The sequence below is a fragment of the Populus nigra genome, chromosome 10 (genome assembly GCF_951802175.1).
Source record: "Populus nigra chromosome 10, ddPopNigr1.1, whole genome shotgun sequence".
NCBI lineage: Eukaryota > Viridiplantae > Streptophyta > Magnoliopsida > Malpighiales > Salicaceae > Populus > Populus nigra.
In genome coordinates, this window is record NC_084861.1 from 10,997,482 (window position 1) to 11,010,944 (window position 13,463).

At 34.4% G+C, this 13,463-nt stretch overlaps 1 protein-coding gene across 1 annotated transcript; it reads left to right on the top strand.

Annotated features, from left to right (window-relative positions):
* Positions 1-7,735: 7,735 nt before the first annotated feature.
* Positions 7,736-9,914, top strand: LOC133704296 (expansin-A1-like). The gene is made up of 4 exons (XM_062129093.1): positions 7,736-7,889; positions 8,023-8,156; positions 8,260-8,572; positions 9,055-9,914. Coding segments are annotated over exons 1-4 (756 nt in total). The 5' UTR covers positions 7,736-7,887; the 3' UTR covers positions 9,362-9,914.
* The last annotated feature ends 3,549 nt before the right edge of the window (positions 9,915-13,463 follow it).

A 13,463-nucleotide genomic window follows, 5' to 3' on the forward strand; every position in this document is an offset into this window, starting at 1 on the left:
GTGGAGGAAAAAGAAAGCTCCTTCTGAATATTGTTTGTCGGTATGTTTTTTAATTAAAAATATTTTAAAATAATATATTTTTAAAAAAAGCTAAACATTAAAATTTTACAATCATTCTGAGAAATTATTTGAAAAACAGAAAGCAATGCGAAACGGAAACTTTAGAATTTAAAATTCAAAGGAAGATTCACTGCGAGCTTTTATGTGGGGTTAAAGCGATGTAGTTTAAAATTTTAAAAATTAAACTGTCAAAAAGATCCATTACAGAGGGAAAGAACGGGAAGTGCGCGAGAATCATTCCGCAGCATTGTTGTCGGCAACACCTCTGATACTCATACTCATGAGTTTGGATATTTCGAAAATTGATCACTTTTAATCCCGAATTTCAACAAGAGCTCAGATAATTCATCCTAGTCAACCGTGAGCTTATGAGTTTAACAGAAAATAAAAATATCACAGAATTCGAAATTTATATTGAAATAAGAAAAAACAATTTTAAATTTTCAAAACAGAAATAATTTGAGGTCGTTTTGAAGAACCAAGCTATATATAAAAGGGCTTGAAAACATATATCTCTTGCGTGGGTTTTCATCGTATAAATGATCTCGGTGGCTTTCAACGCTTTGTCTTGGTACGAACGCTGGAATAAGATCTGGATCGATAAAGCAATAATTTTCCTTTTATCCTTTCCAGCTATCTTTTTAAGCTCACGCTAACAAATGGTGCATCATTTATTTACTTCGTCTGTGATCGTGGTTCCCCTCCATTGTTCCCGAACCAAAAAATGCTTGCTTCATGAGGAATGGAATCAAATCAAACGGTGCTCATTGGACAATCATTCCACTCATCAACCAGACTCTATTCTTTACTTGTTGTTGAATTAATGAGCATTTACAATTCTTACAGCTAGTTTCTGTAAAGCTTACAAAAACATTAAGTACACCTACTAGTAAAGAGGTTCTTCACCAAATCCAGTAGGTAGCTGAGAGGACACTCTTCTGAGCATCAGTTGGTTTTTTATAATATAAGATTTAATGAGTATTTAATAGTATGATAATGTTTTTTATAATTCTGACTGCCTTGTTAATGTAAAAAAAATATTAAAAAAACACACCATTTATTACCCCACCATGATACCAGAACGCTTTAGTGCTCAAAATTAGACAATGGGTTGTAGAGGTTGTTAGTTTAGCTACCTCCAAGGTAGTTTAAGGCACAAGAAAAAATCTAGTCTAAAGATCCGGCTGCCTCCCTCCCTTTTCTAAGCAAGATTTCCACCGATCACGGGGTTGGTATACTGTACATTTGACGAATTATCGTTTCCATCGGGAAAAAAAATGGAAGAAAAAGTCGCGTTCTCTTTAAAAGTATTACAAAATTATGTTAAATTAAACCAATTATATTAATTATTCTTGAAATTAAAATAAAAATTATTTTAATAAGCTAACGGGGAATGCGACCATAAAAATATTCGCATTCAGATATTTATTTTTAAGAAATGAAATAATTAACTAGATTAATGTCATGTCATTACAAAAATATCACTGTATGATTTAGAGCTCAAATAATTATCTACCATGTATACAAAGAAAAAAAAACGCTTATTCTTTGAAAAATAATTTTTCTCGCATGATAAGATAAATATAAATTAACAACACAAAGAAACATGGCTCATTTTTTATAATCAAGAATATAATCTTTGACAGAGATATTTCAAGAGATGTGTTTGGTAGCTAAAATTGTTTATTTTCTCTTTTTTGAACTTTCTGAATTCGAAAAATGACAAACAGAATAGATACAAATCTTGCTTCATATTTTGTACTTTTTATAGGGATAAATATAATTTAATTATAGGGATCGAGACCCGCTCGCGTCGACGTTGGCGCAGATGAAGCGTCTGACAAAATCTCGGGCAAGGAAATCTTGATGCCACAATTAAATTCAACAGTGACAAGACATGGCCTCTCACCCAGATCGATTTTCTCAGTTTCTCTTTATTTTCCGAGAATCTCACACAGTGTAGGCTGCGTAGCAGCTAGGGGCAACGGAGTGAGGAGGGTTAGATTTTAGGTCAAGAGTCGTAGCAAGAATGATCAGCCATGAGAGATGATCACTTTCTTCCTAGACCACATGGCACATGGGGAGGGACAGGGAAAGAAGAACGGGACAACTAGGAAGATTGTGATGTTTGGTTTGAAAATCACAAAGGACAGAAGATATGATTAAGCACATACGAGATGCAAGCAACAAAAAAGGCACCATAATCTCCCGACAAATTAATTAAGATGAGAAACTTTTTTTGTCATCCACGGCCTCGGTCATGGTATCTTATTCCTGCCAGTTCTTTGATTTTGAAATGGTGCATGGCGCACTGGCATGTACTGTTTATGGTTCTAGACCATTCATTGGGTGTCGGGAAAATAAAATGACCCATAAAAACTGTTCATTTTCAACATTAAGCCAATTTTAATGCTAAATTTCTGTTATATTTTACAATTTTTGCAATTAAGAACTTGAGATTCTTAGAGTTTCATCATAATGTGAAAATAATGCAATAGATTCGAGTAATATACCAATTGACACTGAGATATATTAAGATTTGAGATATAACAAAATTATATCAACACTATTAAAAATAAATAAAGTGTAGCAATCAAATTAAAAATCAGGACAAAAAAAAATTACCATCCAATTAAAATAAATGTTGTTAAACTCAGTTGATTTAATGGGTTAATTTGATGACAGATCAACTTAAAAATTAAATTGAATATAATTAAATCTGTCAAGTAAACTAACTATCTAAACAAAATCCATGCTATGTATAACTGAATTTTTCTAAGAAAATAGCATTTTAACATATTTAAAAAAATATTAAAATAAAATTATTTTTTTTAATTACTCAAATCAACTTCGATGGACCTAGACAACTGCTGTCCAAACCTTGGATCAGGTTGTGGACCAAACCGGCTTTTATAAGCATGGTTGAGTCACACACGAAACAAATACAAATAATGAAGACCTCCGTATCAAGCTGGGAGACACATAGCTAGTTTTAGAAGACACCATCCAGTCGCGTCTCATCTCTCCTGGAAGAGAAAAAGGAAAGCATTATGATGAAAAAGTCGAAGCGGAGTCATCATCTTGCCAGAGTGCATTGCTCTGTTCTTTTATTCTCAAATAAAGGGCGTGAGTTGATGTTCTTGACCTCCCATTGCACGTAAACCTTGACGAACAACAAAGTTCATGATTGGCGAATTTTACTTTGAAGACTATAAAAAGCAAGGTCGAAAGGGAGACACCAATATGGAAAATAAGCTTAAAAGTTGTCACGCAGAGATCAGTCTCATGCTACATCATACACATGAAACAACGAAGACCAGGCAGGAGTGTTTTGGGCGTCGACAGGAGCAATGCTTTTTCCCCCACTTGACTTGTAGTTGCGGGGCATCAAAATCCATGACAACAGGGAAAGGTGTGATGAAACACGAAAGCCAGAAAATCTAGTGTGGAATCAAAATAGGATAGCGGTGGGTAATGTTTCCGGAAGATAAGCGGTCCAGATCAAATCCATAAAGCCGAACACAAAACATAAAAGCAAATGGGTGACGAGGAATCTGGCATGCTTAAGCATGTTCAAACGACAAGTTGGTTATTGGCCGTTAAAGTCCAGGAAATGTCAATATGGTATGCAAGCACCCCCATCCACACCCAAGAAAACACAGAGCTAGAGCACAGTTGTCTTTTTTTAAAAAAAAAATTTCCAAGAACAATTGCCATTTTTAAATGACAGGGCTGGCTGACAGAAAATTTATATTTTACAGCAAAAAGGAAAACTTAAACTACCCGTACAGAGTAAAGGATGCCATAATTGATGGAGTCAAATGCCACCTTCTCCTTTGTTGTTTGTACGTGAACTAGGTATTACTTAACCCTATTTTGGGTTTATCCTGTTTGTCATAGTTAACCTGCTTGTCTTTAAAATTTATTTATTTATTATTTTAATATATTGATATATCTTTTCGAGTTTTCGTTGTGTCCCTTTCTTCGGGGTTTTACTGCATTGCACCCCAACTCTCATCTAACAAAAGATAATAATAATAATAATAATAATTAAAGTTCAGAAAAGATAAAATGTTTTGGCAGCAGTAGCCAAATGGGTTTTGAATATAGAGAAAAGAGCAAAAACAAAAGAGAGACTGCATGTGTTTTTTTAATATCAACATATAAAACATATTTAAAAAGTATTAATTTAATATATTTTTTAAAAAAACAATTTGAAGAATATTTTTAAAAACATGTTAAGACATTAAGGGTCACCCCGAGTAAAGGTTATATATCGGTCAAGATAACAAGTTGTCATTCCAGAGGTGTTTTATTTAGTGCTGCCTTATTCTTAATTTGACTGCTGTCAAACATTAACAGCCTAGAGAGAGCAAGGGTCGCCCCATGATTGGATATTCTCTTTCTTGATATGTGCACTGTTTGACCCTCTAGGGAGTTGTGATGTGGGGTTGGCGTGGCACGAGCTTCGCTCGAAATCTGGGCTGTTCTGCCCATGCCTGTTTTCTTCAGCAGTGGAGGGGTTTGAATATCTCCACGGTGATCTATTAACTTTGTCCAGGAAATGCATGCTAGTAGTAACCGAGACTCATTTTTTCTCCCTCTTCCCTGTCCATCATGATTCTGTAAGCGTGAGTTTGTTTTTGCTGCTGTGTTTTTTACTTTTAGTGGCGAGCCCACACCACTAAAAGTAAAAAACACAGCAGCAAAACTATGCTTGTGTTTGTATCTCACAGTAAACGTATTGTAAGATGATTTGCATTTAGCAAAGCTTTTTCCTACAGTGGCGATTCCGTTTCCAAGTTGAAGTATCTTTTAAAAACACCCCTGTATTTTATCATAGTGGTACGTAGCTCTGAGAGAGGAGAGGGTGGGGGAGGAGGAGGGAGATCAGAAGGGGATGAATAGACCAAAAAACTTCCAAGAAGGTAATATCTTTTAACACGAGTACACGATTAATTGAGATGGACGCTGATCCTAACATTCCATTTAAATAAAATAAAATAAATAAATAAAAATAAAAGTCTTAAAATCCTTTCTGGTGTGAGATTTTTCTTTAATATTTTAAATTAGGAGTAGTAGGCTGTCCAAGCAAGGTCTGGTGGGAGGAGAGTTTTATCAATGGAAAATACTGAGATCTAGTACACCAAAAATACACGTAACTCGTCATTGTAGAAACTATACTACACTTGCTGCTTACATTTTTAATTAATGAAGCCGATTGGAATTGGATACGCTCGGGCCGAGAATCGCGGTCCTCTGATGTCGTCAATCAGCATGGAATCCAAGTGCCTAATGGCTGTCCATGCAATCTTCTTGTCTTGATTAGGAAATCATATGATAGTGCCTAATGATTATACACATAATGAGACACTGAACATCCAATTAATCCAGCTAAGTAACCATTACAGCCCCTGTCCAGGTCTAACCCAGCCAAGGATGATAAATTTTTTTTTTTTTTTACCATGACACGCAAAATACAATATAAATTTAAATTGTAAAATTATAATTAATTTTTTTAACTAATTATATATTAACAATTCTAGCTAAGAAATTAAATTACATTAAAATCTAATAAAGTGAGTCAATAATATTATAATTAATAAGTGATCTAGATAAAATGAGAGCTATAGATAGTATAAATCAATGAATTAATGACATGGAGAAATAATTATTATTCAAAAATAAATAAATAATAACAGTAATAAAAAGCCTTCATGTAACCTGAATCTCTAATTTTAGTATATTCTTTGTAAATTTGAGTCATGATTTCAAATATGTTATTCTCTCTCGTTTAGATGAATTACTGGACCTACAATATATGGTTGGAAAGCTTCAGTTATCTAGTTTCCAGCCGAACTTTAATCGCTGTAAAATTTAACTGGTAGCCTTAAATATGTCCAAAACAATAAATGAAAGTCTAGTTTGATATATTTAACAAGATTCGTTTACTAACTTTGACTCTTATAAATATTATGTTCCCGAACTTCATTTGATCTGAAAAATTACCATAATATATTTTTATGTGTCTAATATTTTGATGTAAAATATTATTTATATTCAATATATAGTTTAAAAGATATGTCCAATCTCGCAAAACTAATCAACATATATTTTAAGATCAAATTTGAACCTAACTTTGTTCATGTCGCAAATTTATTGATTTTATCGATTTTGCATGAGTTAAGTTTGATTTTAATAGTTTTTGAGTTTTAGTCCAATTTTACATGTTAAATACATGTTTATTCATAAAATTATATGATTTTACAAGCTAACTCATGATTTTAACAAAAATAAACCCATCCCAAGAAATAGTTGATGGTTAATAGAGTCAATTTATCAGCAAGTCAACCTATATCTATTTTAAAATGATAATTTTTTATTTTTTAAAAATAAAACAATCTTATTTTAATAAAAAAAATTAAAATAAAACAACATCGTTTTGAATAACTTTTTAAAAAATAAATTCTTAAAATTTATATGATTATTTATACTCTTATTTTCTTGTTTGAAATAGATCTTATATGAATCTATTAGGTCGCATAAATTTAATCAGAATAATTTTTGATGAACCGAGTTTTTAGCAGTATATATTTACAAAAAAAAATAATAGTTCAAAAAAGATTTGTGGGTATAAATTTTCAGGAAAACAAGTATGTTTCAGTGAATGTGTACTGGGTATGGCACTAACCAGATCCAGACTGGTTTTGAATTTTTTTAAAACTGATATCATTATTTCTACTTTGATTTTTCTGTTTCTAATAAATAATTTTTCAACCGATTTAATTTTTAACTTGATTCAAAACCAAACCCAACCATAACTATGCTCTGTGTTGACAAATCACTAATTTAATTTATGCACGAGGCATGCTCCATTAAGCCTGTCCTTCAAAGAAAAAAAAAAATCACAAGGCAGCTAAAAAATATTATCTGGCAACTCAGGAAGTTATTATTTATCAGACACGTGCTGCTGCAAGTCTGTAAAATACTTTTTCTCTGTTTCATATTTGACGGAGTTCTCCTAGTTCTTCCCTAACCAGAGGGTGTTGGTTCAGTTGTACTTGAAACCATCCACGTGCTCGCATTTCACAGCTGTGAATATCAATTAAGGAATTGTTCGAAAACAAAAAATAACATGCTGTCTAAACAGGAATTTAATTCGTTTACCAAAGTAGATTTATTTTATTATTAAAAAATTGACCCAACTGTCCCAGTCCTGGTAAACGGCTGCGTATGAGGCTCGTAATGTGCCCATGCGCGTCACTGTGCATCTGCTCATCACAGTCCAAGGCTAAAAATCAACGAAGGATCAAAACAGACGTTTTTTTAACCAAAAAAAAAAGTTTAATTGTTAGAAAAACAAAAAGAAAAGGTAGCGTTTTTCCTAAACAAAATATATTTTAAATATTTTTAAGAAAATTCAAGAAGGGGGATGAGATAAAATGAAGGGTGCCTGCGACAAATGAAGGTTGCTTGCATGTGGAAAACCGCCCATACCCCACTCGGATTCTAGGGAATTTTTCTACTAGGAAACAAAACCACACGGTTTTCAGCCTCATAACAATTTCCCCCCCCTCAAAGCTCACATGTGCTCTTGTTTTTTCACCATCACAAGCTTGACTTTTACGCCCAAGCGGTTCATGGTCCCCAGCTGCTTCAAGGACGTGTCTTTGCGATAGTTGTGTGTGACTAGTGGCAATGGTGGCAAAATAGTTCTCCTAAGCACCCCTGCCGAATCCCTATAAATTCTCCCTCATCCCCTCCTAACCTTCTCCACTCCAGCGCCAAACATTTTCACTAGCCTGCTCTCTTTTCCTCTCTCTTTTCATGTAATAACCGTCTCTCTTCTCTCGCATTTGCTTTTCAAAATGTTGTTTCTCTTGTTAAATGAACCTGACAAAAAATGAGCAAGGTGGTTTTTTTTTTTTTAAAAAAACTAAACTGGTTTACTCCTTTGTGCAGGAAAATGGCTCTAGCTGGATTTATCTTGGTGGGTCTCCTTGCAATGGTTTCATCTGTTAATGGTTATGGTGGTGGAGGGTGGATTAATGCCCGTGCAACCTTCTACGGAGGTGGTGATGCTTCCGGCACAATGGGTATGCCACTTTGCAGAAGCGAAGAACCTTTTTAAGAAATTAAACCCTTCAGGGCACACCATATGACTAATTTTGCTGGTTTTGATAAAATATATAACTTCAGGTGGGGCTTGCGGTTACGGGAACTTGTACAGCCAGGGGTATGGTACAAATACTGCAGCTTTGAGCACAGCTCTGTTCAATAGCGGGTTAAGTTGTGGGTCTTGCTACGAGATTAGGTGCGTGAATGACCCCAAATGGTGCCTGCCTGGCTCCATTTTGGTCACAGCCACCAATTTCTGCCCTCCAAACAATGCCCTGCCTAACAATGCAGGGGGGTGGTGTAACCCTCCTCAACACCACTTTGATCTCTCTCAGCCTGTCTTCCAACACATTGCCCGATACAGTGCTGGTGTTGTACCTGTGTCCTACAGAAGGTAAGTCTCTATCTTCTTGAGCTTCAAATCTAACCATGGAGGGATATCTGGTCACGAATAAGGGCGTTTTAATGAAATTAATCTCAATTTTTTCCTTAACGAGTTTCTGGTGAGGGTTATTTCCGTCTTTAATCAGTCTCTTCATGTTCTTAAATCCTTTCTTCACGGTTCAGGTCCTTTTCATAACTCTAATTTGATTGCAGTCAACCTTTCCCTGTCTAAACTTTCCCTTCCCCAGTAATTTCTGAGGTTTAATAAAAAAAAATTAAGATTCATGTCCCAAGACCAGTTTTTGAACTAAACATAAAGGGCAGTTTAAGTTCTTAGCAAGGTCCCCGCTTTACCACTTTCTTACCACGAACTGTGAGAGAGGAAGTTCAATTTCCTCTTGAAATTTGGAAGCTTACCCTTCCCTCACAAGGAGTTCTCTTCTTTCTGGCTTTAGTAGAAGTGTTAACTGTCTTGGTGGCGGGTTTTTGTAGGGTACCCTGCAGAAGGAGAGGAGGCATAAGATTCACAATCAATGGTCACTCCTACTTCAATCTAGTCCTGATAACCAACGTTGGTGGTGCTGGTGATGTGCATGCTGTGTCCGTCAAGGGGTCTAGGACTGGATGGCAACCAATGTCAAGGAACTGGGGGCAAAACTGGCAAAGCAACAATTATCTTAACGGACAAAGTCTTTCCTTCAAGGTCACCACCAGTGATGGCCGTACTGTGGTCTCCTACAATGCTGCTCCCTCTAGCTGGTCCTTTGGGCAGACCTTCTCTGGTGCCCAGTTCCGCTAGGGACCGACACCGTGTGCCTTCTGTTCTTTCAGCATGCTAAAGTTTCAGCATGTTAGCTCTATATTTATTTAGTACTTATTATCAGAAGTAATATTAGTATGATTTTATTAGTACTAATATATACTTGTATCTCGATTGGAGGTCAGTATTAGGTTCTCTTTGGTCAGGATGAGAAGGGCTTATTTTAATTGGCACTCTCATTTTGAGCTAATTGAGTCACTCAGGGGTGTCCTATTCAAGGGACATCTTCATTAGTCTTGGGGCTTTTCCTTTTTTTCTTCCGCCGTTGAAAAGGGCGGAAGATTATGGCAGGGGTGGACTTTTACCACCCGCCGCTAGTATTTTGAGTAGTTGCTCTTCTTAATTTCGCTCCCCCGCAGCTTTCAAGGGATTTGGGAGCTGCGTTTTTTTTTTTTTTGTTCTTGTAAGCTGACTATGATCAGCGTCCGGTGAATTATGTCCTTGGGTTTTTATGTCTGAAATTTAAGACTGAAGTGTAAATTTCCAATTTCTACTAGTGATGAAAGTGGTGGTAGTGTGCTGTTATTCCCAACTATCCTCTGCTGTCTTTCTCATCTTCTCTTGTGCGTATGACAATGCCCTTCCTTTTGTGCACCCTCCAATAAATAAATTATGAAAGATGTAATTAAAATCAGTGGCAAGCTAATTGACTAATTGGGCTACCCGAAGGCCTGTAGCTGGTTCTTCATAAGTTCCAAATTCAAGCTAAGCCTCGTGATAATCGATCATTCCAAGCCTAGACCCCATTTGCCCAACCTCGCACACCATCGCGATAATGAATCCAAATGCATGAAGGCTATACAACCAAGGTTTAGGCCTTGTGCTCTTAAATGTTATTTAAATTGATTTTGAGTGTTTTTTATATAAAAAAATTTATTAAATTATATTTTTAATTTTTTTTTGAATGGTTTTGATGTATTTAAAAAAATATTTTTAATCTTATCAAACATATTTAATATTTAAGAAAATTCCTTCTTCTTTTTATTTTATTTTCTGTCTTGGTCTATATGCTGCCGCACTTATCTGCCTTCACCAACCAAAGATCAAGTTTCCAGTATAAAAGTTGAAAGACAGTTCTTCAAGAGATTTAAGCGAGTTTTTACTCTGACTCTGTCTTGAGTTTTGAATATTGATGGTTAAGGAGGAGCATCCCTGGGGACAGACATCCAAAGCCAAAGGCTTTATATTGTTGAAGGCTGGTCTTATATTGTTGAAAGTCGCCCTAAGAGTTAGTTAGAAGTGGACGAGGTGTGGCAAATAAAGACGATTAACTGATGGCTTGGTATTTAGATTTAGACTAGTTTACAGTGACGCACTGGTCAGATTACTATTGATATTGTTATTACACACGACTAAGTAGGGTAATCTTACAGTATTTTGATATATTTCTTTACATAGATTTAAAATTAAACTATATAAAATTTATTTTAATATGATTTAGTTAACTTGATTTGTTTATAGATAACCCGGTTGATTAATAAAAAATATTTAAAAATAAAATTCACATAAAAACCTTCTTGGTCTAACTCTTTATCTAGCTAAATTTTAAATTAAATTATATAATTTTTTTAATATAACACAATCAATTTGATTTATTCAAAGTAATTCAGCCTATAAATTAAAAAAAACTAAAAGGTGAAATTGACATAACAAAAAATTTTTCAGCTCGATTATTTAATTAGTTCGAGTATAAAATTAAATTATTAAGAAGTTGATTTAATATAATTTTATTATTTTTATTGATTTAAAATTAACTCAAATATTACAAGGATAAAATTAAAAAAAATTAAGAGTTGCCTTGACTATAGCTGAAATGGAATGATCTTGGCGTAGGCGGTAAATTTAATTTCAGTTAGCACTGTGTGATAAAACTTCGGGATAACGTAGACCTTAAAGAAAACACAGGATTTTTTTTATTGCTACCAACATTTCAAAAACACCAAGGGCAAGTTAAGATTACAAGAATTTGATTTGTCTTCTCTTCTCGCACTTTACCACGTTTTTCTTTTTTTGGGCGTACCCTAGATGGTGACTCGCATTTAACTGTAAACGGGAAACTGTCAAGTTTTAACCCCGCCGGTGTGTGTATTGCTCCACTTGTTAAATTCCTGGTTTATCCTCATTTATTTGTGTTAGAAGTCAAAATCCGAAATAACTCAGCAGGATAAATGATACTAGCTAGCGGATGAACAACCTTTTTAACTTTTTTTTTGTTTTGTATTTTTGAATGAATCAAAAAACCATTTGTCAGTTGCGCTTCCTTTGACAGTGCCCGGTGTCGATGAAGCAGGTCATTTCATATCAATGTCTCCTCTGCTTGTCACTTACCTTCCAGTCTCTTTATGGGAACATCGCCTCAATATTCATTGTGTTTAGTTACACGAATACCATCAGAGAATAGGATAAAAGAAACCAGACATGTTTGTTGTTACTATCGAATTAACAGAACGTTTTCTTCTTGTTTTTTTATTCTTCTTCTGAGAAATTCACATGGGAACTAACCCTTTAGCATGGAGGCTCGGTACTGGTAAAATGGATCGAAGTGGTAGTCCTGGAGGTTCCTGAAGATAACAAATGAATGGGAGATCACATTGAACCTGTTTTTCAAATCCCGAAGGTAATAAGATTTGAAAGATTCAACAACCAAACAAAATACATGAAGGAGGTGGGCATATCTATTCACATTTGAACTCTGAAAGCAACTGTGCATAAAGAGCATCAAGGATGGAAATACTCGGGACAAGATAAGAGCCGTGTACTAGTGAAATTTCTCGGGAAGTTCAAGTAGTTTTATTCCCAGTAATTCTTTGAAATTAGCGATTGCTGGGTATGCAAACATTGATCTCTCTGTTTTTATTTTATTCTTTTATAAATTTTAATTTTAATTTACGTTTTACCTGGATTGGCAATTACTTGGGTGCTAAGAGACTTGAGTTGTTTGCTAGCGGTGGTGTTTTCTGTATGTTTTTTAAAATAATTTTTAAAAAACACAATTTCCTTATGTCTCTCTTCGGAATCTCGATAGCTAACGGAAGGCATAAAAACGTATTTCGAGGCTTGGGGATGAAGGGGAAGTGATTTCTTTGTGTTCTCTGGCAAAAACCAATTGTTTGTGGCGATTTTTTTTAGAGAGGGAGGGGGGCTGGCCGTCAATTTTTGCAGAGAGGGAGGGGGCCGAATGTTTTTGTTGGAAGAGAAACGGGGGCTCGGGGAGGTCAAACAAACTCTCGTTTTGTGATTGCCGTGTTGCCAACTGGCGGCGAATCTGGAGCCACGTGAAAGGAGTCCGGTTTTCTGACACACCACTCTTTTTCTTACCAATCGACGGCTTCTCGCTCTCCACGACAAAACTGCTTTCGTGGCGATTAGACAGTGTACGAGCTAAGCCTTTAATATACTCTGGATGTTTTTTTTTTTTTTTACGAATCGTATGAATAATTTTTTTGTGCGTTTTTAACACTTTTTACCTTTTGTTTGATAATCAGATTTATATTATTTTTTTATATTATTTTCATTTTATTTTTTCAAAAGTTTTTTTAAAGAAACTAGATGAGTGTTTTTTTTAAAAATAATTTTAATATTAAATTATTTCTTTTTAAAATTATAAATAAGAGGATTTAGCATTTAATTTATTTTTATAGTACTTTAAAAATTAATTTTCTTTTAAAATTTAAAAAGATTCCCAAAAAACTAGATGCGATATGTTTTGAACAGTTTATCATAGCCCCATGTGACTCGCCATATTTCGGTTCCTCACTTTTAATAAGAATATAGAATTAAATTTTTTTTTTTTTATGATTATAGATTTAAATTATATGATTATTAATATTAATTGTTGCTAAAATCTTATTTAATTATTAATTTTAGAACTTATAAAAATTAATTAATATTTAAATATATTAGCCCACCTCACATTAAAAACAAAAAATCATATCAGGAGCTAATGATAAGACGAGGTCAGTCCCGTCGTTAAACGATGATTTTGTCATTTTTATGATGGCTTGTTTTTTGCTTGTAGCTTTGGGATGCTAAATGATAAGTTAAATGTTTTTTGTTTTTGTTTTTATTTGAAAAGTCACGA